The sequence below is a fragment of the Camelus ferus genome, chromosome 24 (assembly GCF_009834535.1).
Source record: "Camelus ferus isolate YT-003-E chromosome 24, BCGSAC_Cfer_1.0, whole genome shotgun sequence".
NCBI lineage: Eukaryota > Metazoa > Chordata > Mammalia > Artiodactyla > Camelidae > Camelus > Camelus ferus.
This window is the reverse complement of record NC_045719.1, coordinates 8,253,636-8,275,205: the sequence shown is the minus strand read 5'-3', so window position 1 is coordinate 8,275,205 and position 21,570 is coordinate 8,253,636. Positions and strand designations below refer to the sequence as shown.

The 21,570-nt window shown below is 36.6% G+C and overlaps 1 protein-coding gene across 1 annotated transcript; it reads right to left on the bottom strand.

Moving 5' to 3' along the window:
• Positions 1–9,470: 9,470 nt before the first annotated feature.
• SNRPD1 (small nuclear ribonucleoprotein D1 polypeptide) lies at positions 9,471–19,984 on the bottom strand. The gene is made up of 4 exons (XM_006191770.2): positions 19,828–19,984; positions 15,413–15,489; positions 13,203–13,394; positions 9,471–11,137 (listed from the first exon to the last, which is right to left on the bottom strand). The coding sequence occupies exons 1-4, from the start codon at positions 19,839–19,841 to the stop codon at positions 11,061–11,063; spliced, it is 360 nt and encodes a 119-aa protein (XP_006191832.1). The 5' UTR covers positions 19,842–19,984; the 3' UTR covers positions 9,471–11,060.
• Between the last annotated feature and the right edge of the window lie 1,586 nt (positions 19,985–21,570).

Here is a 21,570-nt window from a genome sequence, read left to right as displayed (position 1 = left end):
GAAAGAGAAAATATAATTATGATGGGAATAAGGGTTAAGAGGGGCTTCACAAGGAGGTAATATTTAAATGAGATCTTAAAGGAAAGATTATACTTTTTGATGTGTACAGATGGAAGCAAAGGGAATGTATAAACTAAGTTACAGAAAAGAGAGAGAAAGCGAATTAAAGACAAAGCCATTTAAATCATTTTCCTTCTGTAACGATGTTATTCTCCCAATTCCTGCAATTAGTTAACTCTTCATCCAACTTGACTTTTGGAGAGGGGATGTTTCAGTCTCAATCTTATGTCTCAGTGACCTCTGGGTGATTTCCTGCAGCTTCTTTGTACAAAGGAGAGAGGTATAAATGAAATTCTAGCTCCTCAGAGTAACAGAGGAGGATGGATACCTCTGGAGAACCCTGAGCACAAGATTTAGCAAATCTCTCTGGAGGCAGAAATTCATTTGTTGTAGTATCTCATTAGTTCCCTATCTGTCCTTCCTCTTAGTCTACGGCTAAAAAACAAAACGAAACAAACAAACAAAAAAAACCCAACAAGCAAACAAACAAAAAAAACACTTAAGGTGGAAGTAGTTGATATCAGGCACAAGACAAATAACCAGGGCAAATTTTAAACACCATTTGAAAATTAATGTGTATCTTCTCCCACTTTTAATTTTAAGCCATATAAGCAGAAAGAGGACAAAAGCTAGTTGTGGACATAGTTAATAGTGTACCTATGTTGAATGTACCAATAGTTCACTGTTCCACTGGCTATCTGTAATTGTGGTTTTCATCAGCACTATTTATTGGAGAGAACCAATCATCAGGAAGTGAGAGCAGGACAAAAGCTTTCTCTGATTCATAAATGCAAAGATACGCTTTTTAGGTTTGCTATGTTACAAATCATATCTTTTCCCCAAATTGAACAGAGTATTTGGAACCTATGTGTTTACTTGAATCAAAGGCAAACCACTGAACAAAACTGAGTTAGGTCTTGTCCAGAATGTTAGAATATTTTGCAGTTAATCTATTTTAAGCCACCTACAAGGCATCTGGCAAAAGGAATTGGAAAGCCTGGCTTTTAGAAAGCCCTTTCCCTATACCCAAATCTTAAACTGAAGGCATTATAAAGTAATGTTAAAATAATTTACAATTTTCATTCATATTTAGGGTTTTCCTTTTTCCTCTGTAGACTTTCCACTCCATTTGTTCTTAACTCTGTTTAAGGCGTGGCTCTTGTGAGAGAATCTTAACTGCTTATTTAAACCCCAGTTTTACATGGACAAAAACAGCAGTGCCTATTATATGCATCACTAATTGGGAAATATTTCCCCCATGTTTCACTGACTGCTTGGGAATGAGGTGGAGACCAGTCGGAGGTAAACTGTTATGACTCTAAAATGCCTGCTTCTGTCCCCAGAATCCTCCGAAGAAAGCTCAGAGTAACTGACTTACAACCTATTCTGGTTAGCAGATATTTGGTCATGTCCAAAATGTCCAAAAGACATTTGGTCCAAACCGAAAGGCTTTTGAAATTTGCTCCCGTCCAAAAAGTTCATGAGCATATTTGGTCCAAGACAAATGGTTTTGGAGAAGACCAAATATCAAGGACTTTTGGCATGGATCAAATATCTTATGGACATTTTGGACAGGACTAAATGTCCTACAAAGCCTAGACTCCTGAAGTAAAAACGTTAAAATCTTCTGTTCAGAATCCAGAATAGCTCGCTCAAAGATGGGACCTGGATGAGAGAGCCATAACATTCACCAGCCATTTCAGAAGGGCTGGTTGTTATGGAGAGGGGTCACATGATTCTGCAATTCCTCAAGATGCTTCATCATGGCCAAATATGCAGAAAAAGCATCCATCGATTAATTACTGAAATCAATCTATAGAATTGCATATTATATTTCTCTGAACAGTATGATAGTGTTGAAAAAAAAAAATCCTGAACTTGGAATGGGAAACCAGTTAGAAGATCTGACCCTTTGGGTTATGAGCTGTGAGACCTAGGAAAAGACATTTAACCCCTCTGAAGTGCTATTAATGAATTGTTATAAGCATCAAATTAAATATATGAAAATGTTTGTTAACCAGCAAAGTGCTATTAAAAATTTAAGATATTATTAGGTGCTATTACTGTGACTGAAGTACTAAATTAGTATTTATTAGCCTTGCTTTCTGAGGCTAAAGAAGGAATTTGTAGTAACTATTATTGCCCTCTCACTTCATGCCAGATACTCTTCAAAGTGCCTTAAGTGTATTTGTTATTTTGATCCTCCAAGAACACCTTTCATGTTTGATGGATGAGGAAACTGAAACACAAAGTTTGAGTAACTTTTCCAAGATCACTCAGAGAGAGAAGGGCAGACCCAGCATTCAAACTCAGAGTCTGGCTCTAGGACTCCCCTTTTCAGTCACTGTGTTACACTGCTTAAGGAGCTGTGAAGAACGTTGGAATGAAAAACAATGTGAATGCTACCTATGAAAATTATTGGCAAAAAATTAAACTTTTTAGTTGTGTAAGCCCATTCATTATAGTAAACCTCTTTGTAGATATAAATGTCTCCTAGTGGTTCTGTTTCTTTGGAGAACCCAAGAAAGTGTATTGGTTTCCTTTAATCTACCAATACATTAAGATTCATATTAGCCAAACCCCTCAGCCGATGTACACTATTTCCAGCAAGAAGAAACAAAAAGCAATTGTCAAATGCCTTATTTGTGCACAGTTAAGGGAAAATACCCAATAAAAACAAATGCTAGGCCCCTGGCTCAAATCTTAAAACTGCCAAATGGAACCTAGATTCAGATTGCATATCTGTAGATTTAGAAAGTTCACTGGACAAAAGGTAGCTGCTGAATGAGCATTAATCTGTCCACGGATCAAGACACAAAGAGAACTGAAGCTCCAGTCTTGGAAATTCTTGTCAATTGTCTTTCCATATTTTATTTTGGCTTCTAGAATGAAAATATTCCTTGTTGTAGAAATATTCCTTGTTTTTTTCATTTGTTTTTTGTTTGTTTGTTTTTAGAGTCGGGAGGTAATTAGGTTTTTATTTATTTATCTTTTAATGAAAGTACTGGGGATTGAACCCAGGACCTTGTGCATGCTAGGCATGTACTCCACCACTGAGCTATACTCTCCTCAGGCTGATTTGTTTTTCAGATGCATTTAAATTAACCCGAGAGGTTCCTCAGAGTGAAGGGCTCAGGGACAGCTCTGTCCTCAAATGGCCAGTTCTGCCACTATGAAGGCTGTTTATAATAAAGACAGAACAATCGTGGCCTAAGCTGCCTAGCAGTTCCCATCGTCCAGTACCTAGTTCTTCCCTGCAGCCAGTAGACAAGGGCAATTATTATGAGATTATAGCAGTGATTTGGAACAAGAGCTGATAGGGAAGTTTTGTTTTTGGAAGCAGATAGCTTACTGGAATTCTATTCCAGTCATCAAGATATTGGATGGCTTCTTACCTCCTCTCCCAGGGACAGGCTGATCTAGTGTGATGTGTTCCTTACTAGTAGTCCTGGGGAGACATAGGTAAAAAGTCTAATTGACCTTTCATTTTCCTGAGCCTCACTTTATGCAGGTGGAAATGCTGTCTTGGTAACAGTGATTTTAATATGATTGTCATATTTTAAAATACTCTTAGGGAAAAAAATTGCCAAACTCAGAATGTACACTGTTTACTTTAGTCTCTTTAATTTGGCACAACATGGATATTGCATTGCCTGTTGTTACAGCAACACAAGATATGAGTAACATCCAAATGTCGGATAATAATTAATTGTTGGTGAGGATGTGGAAATTGGAACCCTTACACACTTAATATGCTCTTGGTGGGAAAATCTTCTGGTATAGCCACTTTGGAAAACAGCCTAGCAGTTCCTCGAAGTGTTAAAGGTAGTTACCGTATGATCCAGCAGTTCCATTTCTAGGTGTATACACAAGAGAAATGAAAACGTATGTTCACCGAACCTTGTACAGGAATGTTCATAGAAGTATTACTCATAATAGCCAAAAAATGAAAATAACCCAAATGTCTATCAGCTGATGAATGGATATCCCTAACATTGGATATTATTAAGCAATAAAAATGATTGAAGTACTGACATACACTACCACTTGGATGAACCTTGAAAACATGCTAAGTCAAAGAAGTCAGTTTCAAAAGGTCATATATTATGATTCCATTTATATGAAATACCTAGATGAGGCAAATTTATAGAGATGGGAAGCAGATTAACGGTTGGCTAGAGTCATGGAGAAAGGGGAGATAGTAGGGTGATGCCTAAGGGGGATGGGATTTTTTTTGTGTCAATGAAATGTTCTAAAATCGGATGTAATGATGGATGCACAACTCTGTAAATATACCAAAAGCCATTGGATTGTATACTTTAAATGGTTGAATTGTATGATAGGTGAATTATATCTCAATAAAGCTGATTATTTTAATCCAAATGTCAGTAAAGGGGAGGGTATAACTCAAGAGGTAGAGTGCCTGCTGAGTATGCACTAGGCCCTGGGTTCAATCGCCAGTACCTCCATTAAAAAAAACCCCAAAACTTATATTAAATAAGTAGCCCTGATGATATCCCCCCAAAAGTAAATAAATAAAATAAAAATAAATATAAAAAAAAGTCAGTAAAGATTCAAGCATACTCAAAGACTTATAAATGAAATCTCACTGATTATGCTTCAATGAAAATATATTAAAAAAATTTTTAATGAAATTTCAGAAAAAAATTAGGCTTACAATCCGGAGGAAAAAAAGTTTTATTAAAATTACTTAGAATCAGCTGTTCTAGCATATTAACTTGAACCTCAGAATATCTTCCAACACTACCATAATATAATTCTCTGTACCAGTCATATAGTTTCATTATCAATTACAAGTTATCTCGAGGTGTTCACCAGGAAGAAATACTATTTAAAGGTCTACATTCTATGGCTGTTTATTGTCATTCTCCCATGGATCCTCAGTGCCTATTCTCAAATGGCCAGTTTCCCCACATTCTTCATGGGTGTGATTCCCAGTGTTCAACAAAAATAGCCACATTCAAACACAACTTCCAAATGCCATGTAGGAAATTTTTCTTGTCATTCTGTGCTTCAATAGACATGTCAATGAACACCTCAGTACACTTACAACTTTACTAAAGTGAAAGGTATGACTATATGCTTCTTTTGCTAAAATGGGCAGCCAGAGGTAGCAGGGTGGGTTAACCTTGGACTGTAGAGGCCTTCAGAGGATGAGAACATAGGTTGGCCCTGTGTAGTTGATCTCGAGGAAATTTGCTCCAGGAGCTCAGGAGTTGAGACCCAGCTGGCCAGAAAGACTCGTGAACCACTTAGAGCAGAAGGTTGTATTGGTTTCCATTCCCATCACTCTAACTCCCAGGACCTGCATCAACAAACTACCCCAAACCTTCCTCCAATTCTGCAGCTTCATTCTGTCAGGACCAACCATATCAAAAGAGGCCTAACTTACCAGTCCAGATAGAAGCAATGAGCTGGTTGTCCTTAGAGCCAGAACAGAAAGAAAAGAGCTTCCTCCCCACCCACCTCCCGGAAGCAGGGGGTTGGTATGGGGACATGGTCAGGGTGTGCAGTACCAGCGTAAAAGGGAAGGTTGTCAAAATTTCCAAAATGTTGTGAGCTGATTAACAGCATGTTGGTAGTTTGAAATTGCCAGGGTAGGAAGTCAGCAGTGCATCCAATTGTTAAAAATTTACTGGCACATCATAGGATGACAGTGGAAGGACATCTGAAACTCTCCTCCAACAAGCTTTAACTTTTACCAAAGATAAATACAGCAAATGTCTACCTCTTGTGCCCACAGTCACTTTTCAGAGTGTAGCTGAAGTGACAGTATTTAGATTAGTATTTATTTTCCTTTAGCCAAATTTTCAAGCACAGCTTTGAAAATTATGTAATATTTTATATAAAAACACAAAAACAGTAAGCTGAACCATATGAAATTGATGTTTTTATAGAGCAAAACAATCAAATATCAGCAATTTCATGATTCAACCTAAATACACCCATCACCCAGTGTCAGAAACATTAAGAACATTACCCAGTTAAAACTCATGCATCCTCCTCTTCTGTCACACTCCCCTCCTTCCTTCGAGCCCTCAGAAGTGATTGATCTGAATTTATCTATCATTCTTGTGCGCATCTCTAAACTTTAAATGCATATGTCAGCAGGCTTAAACACAGTATGCATCTTCCTTGTTTACATAGAATATGTATTCTGCTACTTGAATTATTTGGTCAGTATTGTCCGAGACTCATCGATGTTGACATGCAGCTCTAGTTCATTCTGATTGATTTATTTTACCGTATACATAAATAATTTACTTAACTCTCTTCCCATTGGATATTTAGGTAGTTACAATTTTTTTTTACTATTATAAAGAATATTGTAACATCCTTGAATATATCCCTTTGGTTAAATGTGCAATAAATTTTAATTTTGCATTCCCTGATTCTAGGGGTTTTAGGCATCTTTTTCCCCACTTTTTTTTTTTCACTTTCTTGTGTGAATTGCCTATCTGTTCTTTAGTCACTTTTCTATTGGATCAGATCTTACTAATTTAAAGAATTTTATAATCTTTTTGTATAATATATATTAAGTATTTAATATATTTTATTAAATATAGTTAATATTTATTATATATTTAAGTTACATAAAGTTATAGGTTAATAATTATTAACATTTAGTTTAGTAAGTATATTTAATATAAAATATAAGTATTTTATATTTTGGATATTAAATCCTTTATTGGTCATATGCTTTGCAAGTATCTTTTCCCTGTCTCTGGACTGCTGGAACACTTTTACAATGGCTTATTGTGTATCTCAGCAGTTGGCAAACTACAGCCTGCAAGGCAAATCCAGCCCTCTACCTATTTTTGTGGATAAAGTTTTGCTGGAACACAGCCATGCCCACTCACCTAATTATTGCCTAAAACTGCTTTGAGCAGAGTTGAAGAGTTATGACAGAGACCACATGGCTCCACAAAGCCTAAAATGTTTACTACCTGGCCCTCTACAGAAGTCTGGTAACTCCAGGTTTATTCTGTAGGTGATTTACTTAACCATTCCTCTAGTTTTGGACAGAGTTGTTTTCCTTTTTAATTGAGAATATGATGAGCATTCTTACAACTAAACTTCTGTCATCTTTTCCCCCTTAAATTCAATTTTTTATTTATTTTTTGGGCAGTGGTAATTAGGTTTGTTTATTTATTTAATGGAGGTACTGGGGAACTGAACTCAGGACTTTGTGCATGCTAAGCATGTGCTTTACCACTGAGCTACCCACCTTCCCCCAACCTCTTAGATTTTCACATGGAATCCTACATCAAAGTACAGAAAAAAATTTCAGACTTTTGAGGTATCTTAAACTGCTTCAAGTTTTTCAGTTGACATTCCCATTAACCTACTCCAAATTGTCTTCTACTTTCATAGCAGTAAGCACTATAAAAAGATTACCTGATAAATTAAAAATGAAATCTGGCTGAGAACTGCATGAGTATCAAGATAATTTCCTTTGATTTAAAAATGTTTGGGATCTCGTAAAGTTCAGTTCCCCCACTCTTTTCTATTTCTTTTCTAGTAAAAGATGAATCTCCTACAGCCTCTTCATTCTTCAAGATGAACACGGAACCAATTTACCACTTAAAAATATAGGGTTGTTGGACAGAGTCTTGTGTCTAAATTCTAGCTCTGCTACTTAAAAACTGGGACTTTAGGCAATACCCCACCTTTCTGGGCGTAAGTTTTCTTTCTGAAGACAGAAAACACTATCTGCTACAGAGCTGTTCTGAGAGTTAAAAGAAATAATACATAAAAGAAGTAACACATAGAACTTGGCAGAGTAACTACTCAAATATTTGTCAAATGACAGGAGTATTAACTAATATTGTCCATAAAAAATCCTTTTGGCAATTGCGTTAAATCTATAATCAGAACAACCAGACAGAATAAGCATTAAATACATATTAGTTGGCATACTATCAATAAAGAAGTTATTTAAAAACTCACCAAGATAATTGCACTAAACCTACAATTTGGGAGAATTTCTATTTTTACACACTGGTCAGTCTTCCCATCCTGGAATATAGTGCTATTTTTTTTTTAATTTTATGGCTCAGGAATTTTCTAAAAAAGCTAGAACTGACATTTGCCACTGTTCCACAAGCACTCAAAGGGGAAAATTACAAAGTTCTAGAAAACATGGAAAATCCCCTTGCAGATTCACAAATGTGTATTATCCTTAAGACAAAGTGGTCATGGTAACTCGTGTGGCTCTACTTAAGAGCCATATTAATCACTGTAATTTCTGTAGCTCATCAAATCTAAGACATTAATTTTTAGATGTACTTGTTATTTTATGTACTGTTCAGTTTTGCTTGCTGATTTAAGTTTCACATAAAATCTAAATTTGTATCATTTAAAATACATCTCAGTATGAGACATATTAAAACACATTTTAAAAATCCATCTTAGACTAGGTGAAATGGTTAGAATTCAAGTAGTAGGATAAGATATCCTTCACTATAGTAACAAAACACATATAATACTTTGGCTAATCTTACTAAAATATTTTAAGTATGGTCATTAATCATTCTGTAGTTGGCAAGTCGCTTTCTTGTTAAAATTTACTTTTAACTCAAAAATCAATACTGACGGTGCTGCCATGGTCATGCATGGCCCATGCATACTTTAGAGCAGCAAAAAAGTCACCTGATGTGCAGGTGTGCTGCCTGCTGTTCTCAGCTGAGCGGGAACAAAAAGCGACACTCTTGTTTCAGGTTGCATACTAGAAACAACTGTCCTTTTCATAGTCTATTTAGTGCCCCATTTTTGATATTTTTGTGCTTTTGGGTGGTGATTTTGTTGTTAAAAATGGCCCCCAAGCTTGGTCTACCTAGTGTATCTAAATACAAGGCTGTGATGTGCCATTTGGAGAAAATACGTGTTAGAAAAACTTTGGGCATACATTTAGTGCTGTTGGTTGTGAATTCAATTTAAATGACACTGTATTAAATAAGGTGTTTTTAAACAAAAAATACACATAAAACGAAGTTAGGTACTGATGAGTTGAAAATGCTGTGACCAGAGGCTTGTAGGAATCTAACTCTGTTTCTCCTGGGAGCAGTGGTTCACCTCACTAAGTCAGGGCTCACAGCAACTGTACAGAACCCAGCTGTGAGCGACAAGAACCTGCTGCATTTGATACCTGGAGCCTTTGCTGTTATTCTTTTGTAAACGGAATCTCATGATGATATACTAACCTTACCCAAAATACAGGAAATACATAAAACTTAAAATTTTACTTGAAGACTGGTTCAGACAAATGGAACACTACCATAGAAAACAGTAAATACTGCAAAATTTCTCTTCTTTCAAATGTATACCTCTTAGTTTGTGGATCCACAATATTTTTCACATTAAATAAAGATGACCAATATCAGACATAATTTTTTTGTTGCTGTTTTAATTGGAATGTCTCTGGAAAATGTCTGCTATTGGTTTAACATAGAAAATTCCTTTCACATGAAGAAAGTCCATTTTAGGTTTCAGGAATCATCAGGAATCAGTGTTGTAGTATTAAATGTTATTCTGATACCTATAATAGAGGATCATGAGAATTTTGACTATTGAATGTATTAATACATTTTAAAATACTAAGCCATTCTTGCTTTAACCTTATAATAGATTAAAATATGTTGTCAAAAGTGGTTTTCTATTATTTCACTTAGTTTCCCATCTAAACTCGTAATTAATTTCTTTACCCCCTCCCCCAAATTTCACAAATAAAATCTTAGGCTCTAAAAGATATGAGTGTACAAAAGGCAGCAGCACTAAGATCCTATATAGTTTTGGGGAGGGGGGAGATTTGTTTATTCGCTATTTATGCTGTTTGTTCCCTTCAAACCTCTCCACCTCGATGCATCACTGGGTTCCCTTGCTTTCTGCTTTCGTTCATTTAACAGAAGCACCAACAGAGGGTAGAAAAGAATGAGATACACACACATATACATCACACACAAATGCTCTTGATCTCTCAATTTACATACTTCCCTACAAGGCCTAAACTTCCTTTTTAGATGATGATCTTCACAGAAAATTTCCTTCTTATTAAAAACAAAACCCCACATATGTGATTAAATGAAAATACAGATTTAGTTCACCGCAATCCTGTTAGGTTTTTCTTCCTTAGCATACAAATGAATGGTAGTAAGCTTTATGAGAAACCATACACTGAGAAGTGTTTTTCTCTAAATTTAACCAATTAAAGCAAAAGCAAAAAAAAAAAAAAAAAAAAACCTTTATTGATGAGAAAGAATTCAGTTTTGCTGTCAAATAAAGTAGGCTTTCTTCCTTTTGTTCTTAAAAGATGCCTTGTAAAAGTATTTGATAAAGGAAGCCAATGACAGGTACGTTCCACATTAACAGGTTTCAGCACTGCTCACAAAAGATAATCTAGTGAACATTATCTACAGTTTCAACTGAGAAGACTGTAAAACCATATTCTACTGAGAACTTATTAAAAATGAAACAAAACAAAATCATTAACAATGACAACAAAATCAATGAATCCTGAATTAGAAGATGACTCACCTTTCACCGAGTACCTGAGTCTCCATGGAACAAAACTCAGGAAAGGAGTCATAGGACTTTAGCTTCTGAAGTACCAAAAAGAACTTGTTTCACTTGCAGGAAGGTTCCACAGAATGGAGTCAAAGTAAAACGATAAAATGTGTACTCAGTGCATGTGAAATAAAAAGGTGTATATTCTACATATATTCATAGGGGAAATATTTTAGTTCAAAAAAAGTAAAAGCCTGATCTAAGAATAGAATTATTTTGGGACTGCCTAGAAATAATGCTTAGCTCTTACTGTGTTAACATCATGTATATATATGAACTATTAAAACTTAATTTGATAGTCAGTAGACAAACCTGTCCTACATTTATGTTTATTAAAAACTGACACACACAAACAAAACCTGTACAAAAAGTTCTCCAAGTCACAAATCATTTTGAAACAGAAATCTTGAGAGACATTATCGCCTAGGACCCCCTCTTCCTCTGCCCCGGCCACGTCCTCTTCCTCTTCCTCGACCTCGGCCTCTTCCTGCAACTGAGGGAAGAGAAAAATGGTAAGGTAAATTCTCTTCTGCACTGATGTTACCTGGTCACCACGAACAGCATCTATATAGTAAAGAAAACTAACTCAGCTTCTCTCAAATGTAATCTCAGTCACCCTTTCCAACCCATTATCATGCAGAACCAAGGACTGCTGGCCTACTAATACTTTATTATAATATTTGTTTAATTTTACTTATTGAGAATTTTATCACGTTTTAAAATATTTTTTCTTTGTATCATGCCTCAAATTCACAAAATGAAATACAAATGACTTGAACCTCACACGAGATGAAAGACATCATATCAATGTGTATCAGTGTATCAATACAAACACTATGTGCCAGGCTGTTACTGAACAGAATCCAAACAAGTTGATTTAAAGCTAATAAAGTTTAAAACATATTACATCAAATAACAACTTCATGACTTTTCAGGATCCTAAGTCATCTGATCTAATCATAACGCAACTCTTTAATCCATATAGCAATTTCCCTGTCACCTGGTTATCCTAACTCTACTTGAATATCACAGTGAAAGAAAACTCATCTCCCAAAAGAACTTTTCATTTTTAGACATCTATGAATATTTTTTTAAAAAATCCTGACATTTCTACCCATTGTTCCTAGTCCTACCATTCAAAGCAATAGAATAAGTTTCTCATAAAACAGTCCTCATCCAGAGCAGTAGACTGGCCAGTCCTCTTCCCCACTTTGCAAAATTAATGATTATTTCCCTGACAGGTAGGTAGAGAGAAAAGATAAAATTAACCTAAAGACATTGAAGCAGAAAGGCTTCAGATTTGAAAACACTTGCAAAGTGGATGGAAGCAAAAAGAAGAGCAGAAGGGAAGGAAGAGGGGGATTAAGTCAGTGTTTTTCAAGCTACGTGTGGCAACTTGAAATTTTTTTTAACTGAAAGAGAATGGAGGGAGGGTATAGCTCAGTGGTAGAACGCATGCTTAGCATACACAAGGTCCTGGATTCAATCCCCGATACCTCCTCTAAAAATAAATAAATAAACAAACCTAATTACCTCCCCCCTAGAACAAAACAAAACAAAAAGATAAAGAGAATAGGACAGGAAATTTAAGGGCATCTGCATGTATTAAGACTAAATAATTCTTCCTGAGACTTTCATTTCATTTATATGTATGAATGGGTCATGATGCAAAGTAGATTTCTTAGTGTGGGTGGAAGGCAAAAAAGTCTCAAAAATCATTGTGTTAAGTGACCACTTTAATACCAGTCCTTTTCTCCTGCCCTGCTCCTATAATGCTGGCTACCAGGCATATATCTCTCTTGGTAGGTGACTAGAATCTTTTTCTGAGAAAATCAGCTCCAGAAAAGACTTCCAGGTCCTGAAATTTTGGGTCTTCTCAGTGAAGAAGCCAACTCATTTTGAACCGTCCCACAGTAAGAACTACCAGCTAAGGAGTCCAGCCTCCCTTCCCAGAAGTTCTCTTTTCAGGGTCCTTCTTAAGCAATAGATGGTCAAAGCACAAGATACCAAATAAAGAGATCAAATAAAAAAAAGCCAGAAAAAAACAAACAATGCCAAGTACAGAACAAAAGACAATGACAGGAAAATAAGAGAAAAGACTCAGAATTCTTAAGAAATAATCTTAATCCAATTATTAAGAATTCCAGGGGGAAAAAAAGCAAAACAGAAGAAATCTATCAGTTACACAAGTAAATTTCTTAGCTCTAAAAAGCAAGAATATTCATATTGAAAGGGTCCACCAAGTACCCAGAAAAACAAAATGGACTAAATGCCAAGTCATTAAGAAATTTCAGAATACCAGGAATAAAGAGTCAATCTCCAAACCTTCCAAAGTGTGCAGGGAGCAGGGGACCAGGCTATGCACAAAAGGATAGGGAGAAAGAACAGCATCAGTCTTTTTAATAGCAACATTAGGAACTATAAGAAACTATGCTCACGGCAGATATAGGCAATTAAAACAAATAAACCTGTGCTGTCTGCAAATGTTTATATTTTGAATAGTGGCTTAGGATATAACTATACCATACACAGAAGCATTTATAATCCTTCAAACTTACCAGCTTCCCTTTTCTTAGATTTCACCTTCGGTTCAACATCCACAAGCAGTGTATCCAGAGGTAAGCTGTCTGGCAGAATAAAATATCGAATGTTATTTCCTCGAATACTTAGTGTTTCCAGCTGTACAGGTTCTCTGTTCTTCAGGGTCATTTTCACAGCTTTAAGATGTGTATTCATGCTGACATCTACACCTAGAGGGAAAAAAGAAGGCAATTATGAGAATAAGGAAGGCAACCAATTAATCTATCAAGCCACAGTTAGTACCACATTGTAGAAGAGTTCTGTCTATTCTGCTACAGTGCAAGTTTCTATGACATAATTTAGCATAATTAGTACAACTTAGTACAACTGGTAATGATGTCAGTATAAATCAGAAGTCTTTCCTTCATTAGATTTTCCCTAGCATGTTGTTTTGCAGAGTTAGGTGAGCTCATAGCAAGCCATGGAGGAACCCCGCCTGGTACACATGCCTTATTCTTACTGTTCCCATGTGTCCGCCTCCTATCTCAGGGTGGGCAGTGCTTACTGCGTGGCTCTCCCACTGTCTCCGTAACTACTTACACCCCATTCCCCCAAGCTTTCTTCATCTTTGTTTAAAAACTAAAGTCCTATATATATTGCGGTATTTGTCCTTATTAGGAATTTGATATATCTTATAAACTATGCTTAAAAAAAAAGAATGTTACTGTTTTTGTTAATACTTTGATTACCAAGTTGCACAGGTTTTGAGTGGTCTGCCTCAGACTATATTTCCAATTAAGCCACTATTTTTAGTATGAGATTTTACAAAATAAAAGCAAGGTTTTCTTGGATGAATATATGGCACTATAGTAGGAATACCTGATTACTGGAGCCTTTACCAGCATGTCTCAACAAATGGGATAACTAAAGATCTATTTTATTTCTGTCCGTAGAAAGTTAAGGCCAGAAAACATGAATTCTCTCAACTTTCCACCTCAGATTTACTGATCTTATTACTAATTCTCTATCCTCTTCTTTCCCAAAATTAATACATTCAATCTCACTGGGGAACCTGATACACAAGGAAGAGGGAAAAATAAGATTCATGAGCTCCTTCTATGATCCAGGAACTGTTTAATCCTCGATGTACCTAAGGTAGACAGTATGATTATCCCTATTGTGAGGACTAACACATATATTCATATAGGATATAAGAAACTTGTAACAGTGGTTATAGGGAGTGGCGGTGAAGGGAGATTGAATTCTTACTAGATTTCACTCTCCCGATTTACTGATATTTTCCTCCTGGGACATCATTTAAGTGCCTACTGTATGTGAGGCAAATCTTGCATTACATTATTTTTCTGTCTTCCATCAGTAGATTGAGCTCCTAAAAAGCAGGAAGAACGCTCTGCTTCCTCCACAACATGTAACACAGGCCTCAGAATACAGCAGACTAAATCACTGTTTAAATCATGAAATTTTAACAGGACAGCAATTACATTTCCTCAGATATGATTAGACTGTATCAAAACCACCAGTTCAATACTGTATATTTCTCTTGTTCACTCTGATGCTGGATCTACACGTTAAACAATTATTCATAAAATTACAGTTTAAATATTCAGAGAGTAGAATGGAACTATATGCTAGGACAGCATTTTCTTTCATCAATTCTTTTGAAAAATTTACACCTACTATGAGTGAAAAATCACAATGGCTTTAAGTATAAAACAGCTTATCATACATAGAGTATCATCAAAGCAAAGAATTAGACACATAAGAAAAAAGACAAAGAATATACTCCAAAAAGTTATGCTAACAGTGATTGTCTTAAGTAAAATCATGGGTCCTCACCACCCTCTCCCCATTTCTCCCATATTTTTTACCCAAGATAATCAGACATGGAAACCCCATCCTCTATCTTCGAGGACTTTATAATCTAACAGGAAAGACAACATTCTAATAAAAGTAATATGTATTTTGGAAGATGCAACATTCCAGGGGACAGAGATAGGCAAAAGCAGAAAAGGCATAAAAGCAGGGAAACAGTGCACACATTTAAGGTGGGGAATCCAGTTTGGTCTTAGCACAGGAACTTAAGGTGAGGCTTAAGTAAGGTCAGCAAAATAATCCAGATAAAAGGAAGGTGATTTGTACTATATAATGTTCATTAACCAAACAAAGAGTTCTGGCCTCCAGGTGAAAGAGGAAGAAAAAAGGTGTTAATGTAGTCCAACCTCCATACCTGTGATTGTTCCATGGACTTGTGTTCCATTCTTTAACTCAATGGTTACAGTTTCGTGACTCAATTTCATCAAAAATCTGTAGACAGTAGGAATAAAATGATAAACGTTCAACACTTTAAAAACATGTTTATTAAGTCAAAGGATGAAATTTCTAGATGTTGATAATCAGCTACAGATGCCATCTACATCAATTCCTATTAATAATCTGCATAACAATTTCGGCTTTCCCTGAATGATACCCTTAACATTAATGAAGGAGCATAACAGAAACTGTCATTTAGACATTTCTGATTCTCTAAGCCATTATATACTTAACCTCTGAGCCATCTAGGTCTTCATATAGACCCTGAAGTCATTATAAGCCACAAAATCGAAATCAAGAAATTACATGGATAAAGGTGGTCAAAAACTACAAACTTCCAATTATAAGATATGTAAATACTGGGGATGCAATATACAACACGATGGCTATAATTAACACTGCTGTATGGTATGCTTTGAAAACTGCTAAGAGACTAGATCCTAAAAGTTTTCATCATGAGGGAAAAAAATCCATTTTTTTTTCTTTTGTATAAGTACGAGATGATGGATGTTAACATAGTGTGGTAATCATTTCACAGTGTAGGTAAGTCAATTCATTGTGCTGTATACCTTAAACTTACACAGTGCCATATGTCAACTGCATCTCAACAACAACAATGAAAAAAACAAAATAAGGCTAAATTATAATTGGTAAAAGATTATACACTTATTGTATGTGTATAAATAAGATAAAAGTCTCCTTTTCTAACTCCCTCCATGTATGTGGGGATATTCTTCTAGACCATTTTATTCAATTATAAGCATTTACTTAAGATTTACTTTTACATAAATCAGGCCATACTTTAATGGCTTCTATAACTTTTAGTTCTCATTTAGCAGTTTATATTAGCAATAGTTATGCAAACCCTCACCAAGTGCACTTATGCAAATCTTCACCAACACTGTCACCAATCTTTTTTTGGTCGATTTGATAGGGGAAAAAAGGCAATTTACTTTTCCCTATTACTTGTCGACTGTCTCTTCCTGATATGGGAAATCTGTATTTCTTCTATTAATCTGTGCAATGTGAGGTAGGAGCCTGCCTTTTTGATCTTCCTTAATTGGATAGCCAGGTGCCTCAATAACTGAATACTTGTCCATTCCCCACTTCGGATCCAGTCTTCTGCTCTCCTACTTTTTATTATGAAACATTACAGATGAAGTTGAAGGGTTCACAGTTGTTAAAATGTTACCATTTGTGTTTCCCCTGCCCCAACACACAACTTACACTTTCACCATATTATCTGCAAGCAAACTGCAGGCACCTCAGCATGCATTTTCCAATGAAGGCATTCTCCTATATAACCTTAATACATCACACTCATATCTAGGAAAATGAACAATAATCCTACAATATGACCTAATATGCAGTTCACATTCAAAATTTCTGGTCTATAGTAGGTACTTTGTACACCCTATCATAGCATCTATGACTCCAAACAGGATCACCTATTTCCCACTCCACCTCCTCCACTAGACTATTGTTGAGCGTAAGGATCATGAGCTTTATATCTAATCCTGGCTTGTAACAGGCACTAAATAAGAGTTGGCTGACATGTTTCAATCATTAAAGGGAAGCCAGCCTTAAAACAGAACTTTTTAATTGGTATAGACAGCCATCAGAAAAAGGAGAAATTACTTGGTCTAGGATAAATCCTAAACTTGTACTCATAACAAAGAAATAAACAAAAATACAAAAAACAAACAAATAAACAAGAAAGAACCATGTGTTGAATCCCTTTCTTGTCCATATTTGCTGTCAAGGAAAAAAGTCTCTTTAATGAATTGGTAATGCTTATTTCACCAGACAAGAATTCTTTAACTTAGCTGCAAATTTAATAACCATGTATAACTATATTAGCTTAGAATTTTTAACTAATAGTTTCTTGCCATTATCAATTTTTAAAAATTTTACTTTAATTGTCCCATTCAGCAATAACTTTTACTTTTTATAAAACTTTTCAAATCATGTTTAGAAATAGGCAGGATTCAAGTAAAAATAAAATACTTTAGTGATCAAGCAGTCTATCATATAGAAATTAAAGGAAAACCAGAAAGTAAGCAAAAAGGCCTCTGAAACAATCAAAATACACTTCATCAAGTCCAAGGATTTTTTTTTTTATAAACAATATTTACTGGTAGAGCAGATGCTTAGCATGCACAAAGTCCTGGGTTCAATTCCCAGTACCTCTGTTTAATTTCACTGAGAACTACTGAAGGGTTTTCATCAATGGAGCAGAATGCCATGGTCATATTCACCTCGGAAGACAAATTAGGTGGCTAGAGCAGTATATAGTTACAGTAATCAATACATAGGAACAACAAACAGATCAATGAAATAAAATACAGTCCAGAAACAGACCCACATTTACGTAGTCAATTTTCTACTATGGTCCAATGGGACTGCCAGGGCAAAGGAAAGCCTTTTCAATAAATGATGAAATTCATAATAATGGGGATTTATATTCCACAATAATATGGAATAACTAGAAATCCATATAGATAAGTGAACCTGGACCTCTACCTCACATCGCTTATCCAGAAAGATCACAGACCTAAATATAAAAGTTTAAAATATGAAGTTTTTAAATGAAAACATAGAATAACTTTACATGGCTCAAGAGTAAGAAAGTTTTTTTTGACAGTACATAGAGAGCAATAATCACAAAAGAAAAAGCTGGTCAATTAAGACTGCTTCAAAATAAACTGCTCACCAAAAGACATTGTTAAGGAAATGAATAAGCAAACCACAAACTGGGAGAAACTATATCAGACCAAGGATTAGTATGCGGGCTATATAAAAGGTTCCTACAACTCAGTAATAAAAAGAAACAAAGATCAAAAGGAAACACGTCACAAATATATACTAATGGCCACCATACAAGTGAAAACGTGCTCAAAATCATTAATCATTAGGAGAATGCAAATTAAAGACATAACAATACACCACTTCACGAACACTAAAATGGCTAAAATTTAACTAACAACAAATGCTGGAGAGAGTGGGGAGCAACTGGAATTCTAACATACTGTTGGTAGGAGTGGAAAATGGCACAACCATTTCGGAAAACAGTCTGGGCACTTTTCTTATGAAACTAAATATATACCTATGCTATGATCTGGCAACTCCAATCCTAAGTATTTACCCCCACCACACACACACCAAAAGTCAAAAAAGACTTGCACAAAAATGAATGTACGAAGCAGTCTTAAAACGTGTAACTTTAAAACGTAAAGTGTACTGCTATTCATCAATAAAAAGAAACAAAATTACCGATACAAACCACAATGTGGATGAATCTCAAAAATATGCTGAGGAAAAGAAATTTTACACAAAAAGGATGCATACTCTTAAGATTCCAAATGTATGAAATCCAGTGCAAGTAAAACTAAGCTATGGTGGAAGAAATCAGTTCTCTTTGGGGGTATGGGACGACAGACCGACTGGGAAGGGCTTGAGGAAACTTTCTGAGGTTTTGGTAAAGTTCGATACCCAAACCACTAAATAAGTCTTCTGTAGGCTCAACTAACCGACCAAGTTAAACACAGGAAGAAATAAAACAAAAACGTATCGATTATCTGTATAATCAGACAAAAAATACGGAAAAGTGATTCTGCCCCAAGTTGGGAGATTTTTCCTAAATCGAAGGCCTATTTTAAAGGGGGGTGTGTAGGCTGAATAACCTTAAGTCTAGGGAGTAACAACAAAGGAAAAACAAAAACCACCACTAAAACAACTTACGGAGTCAGAAGTCCACCCCTGATTTAAAACATTTTGTAATTGTGTTTCGTTATTTCCAGATACAGCTTATTTCCCACTACAGCGTCTAAATCTTTTAAGTGCGATGGTAGTTTCATCAAGGGGAAAAAAAGTATTAATCTAAACTATTTACGCATGGATACAGATTTTCTTTATGTCTCCCACGTTCTCAGGAATCGTAGGCCTAGTTATATTTGCCGGCTCCTGAGTCAGAAAAGTAACCCAGACTAGAGCACAAGTTCTACTCGAAATGAAAGTCGGCAAGTAACCGAAAGTAAGAGCTGTAAGCCTGGCGCCGCACCTTTAAGGCCTCTAAGACACTAGGTGGGAAGACACGGCCTGGCCCTTACTTCCACCTCTTGAAAGACAGGTGGGATTCCCCAGAGGAACCCAGTCTGAAGCCCCGGCCCCAGAGCCCGCGGCGGCGCCGCCAAGATGGGGCGGGAGCGGAGGGCGCCAGAGGCCGTTAGGAGGCCGCGCGCGCACGCGGTTTTCGCGCCTCTTGAATCTGGGGCAGCCCAGCCTCTCGCTCCCGGCCCAGACCGTCTCTACCCCGCCTGGTCACCTCCTCACCTCACGAGCTTCATCCTCGCGGCGCCGGCACCCCTTCGGCCCAATAACGCACAAACCCCTACAACCGTGGGCCGACCGGCTGGCAGTATGAATGGCCGGAAACGCTTTTTCCTGGCGCTCCGACGTAAAGAGCGCGCGGGGCGCTGAAGACGCACGGCGGAAACGTCGAGGCCGCGCTTGGCACACTCGCTTCCGGCTTCGAGGAGCGCCACTGCGTCCACTGGCGGCTGGAGGTGTGCCTTGCAACTGTTGAGGGCTTTTAGGGCTAGTTTAGGAGGGAAGTTCCTTTTAACAGGGAGGTTTGAGATGAAATCCCATTAGCGGGCATGGCAGGTTCGGTGTATTTTATGCAGCAAACATACCCATGAATGAAGGGAACTTCTGGGAGAAGCCCAGAGAACCAGGCTAATTCTGTCCCAACACCAGGAATCTTAGCATTACTTAATGTACCTGAAGAAAATCATACAATTTAACTGATTATTTTTACTTTAAATTCTGGTCATAAACCTCAAAACGGTACCCTACACTGCACAGAGATGGTGTTATGTTTCTTTAATAAGCTCACAAACTCTTTCGTACTTTCTTCCCTCCCTCTAAAACCTTTCACAGTCCCTCCCCCAAATCACTAATGTTTCCCACTTTGAGAAAACAGAAGCCATCCATCTGTTCCTCTATCTGTGACAAGGGTAGATGTATTGTTGCTCCTTTTGAAGGTAAATTCCTCTTCCTCATAGTGTGGATCCCATCTCTCATTTTCTCAAGAATTGCACTTTTTCAGTTAACCTCTTCAACTTGAATCATCAGTTCCTCCCTCTCTACTTGCTTTTTCAATCAGCATACAAATTTATCTTGATAAATTTGGTTGATAAAGTTGCTACAATTCATCAAGCTCACTCTCCTCTCCAGATTTTTGTACTTTCAGTACTTCAATCTGGCTAACACCTACTCATTCCCTCTCAGGTATGTGGGGCTAGAATGATTAGTCAATGTGTTAGTGTGGGTCTCCTGGAAGATGGCAAAATGAAATGTCATTGTTAGTTGATTGATACCAAGTTGTTGTAATTTTTGTTTTTACTTTCTAGCTTGCTTTTTTTTTAAATAATGATTTTTACTCTCTCATAGTATAAAACTGTCAAGAGTCCTGAAAGAGGGGGTAAGGGTAGAGCTCAATTGGTAGAGCACATGCTTGGCATACACAAGGTCCTGGGTTCAATCCCCAGTACCTCCTCCAAAAATAAATAAACCTAATTACCTCTTCCCCGTCCAATTAAAAAAAAAAAAAAGAGTCCTGGAAGAAAGTCAGCAAGAGTGGAGCAACACGGAAAAAACCTTTGTTTGCTGCTAGCAGGAGGGTCAGTCTGAAAGTGAGACTACTCTGTCTCCTGCGAGTTAGCAGAGGTTTTATAAATTACAGGCTTTTAGACTAGTTATAAGAAAGAAAAGGAACAAGGAAATGAGAATGCAATGTGTGGGGCAATGCAACTATTCCATTATTAGTTTTCAGACGTATATGTCCTAAAAATAAGCAAGTGCAAAAAAGTACATGCTGCAATTTGGAGTCAGCAAGGAAAACAATTTAAACAAATTCAGGAAACTGCATTCACAATTTTGAGTTTAGCAAGAGAATTTACAAGTAGGGGGCGCATAGTTCTTTGTGTAGGGTTCCGAAAAAGTTCAAAATTTACAGAACCATAATGTTGAGCACCAAGATGCATGATCTAGGCCACAGCATTTGTTTTTAGC

Coding starts and splice junctions, on each gene's coding strand:
- SNRPD1 (XM_006191770.2), bottom strand. Junction 13,395..15,412: donor AGTCCATGGAACAATCACAG/GTATGGAGGTTG, acceptor TTTTCCCTCTAG/GTGTAGATGTCAGCATGAAT. Junction 11,138..13,202: donor ATCTAAGAAAAGGGAAGCTG/GTAAGTTTGAAG, acceptor CTCTTCCCTCAG/TTGCAGGAAGAGGCCGAGGT.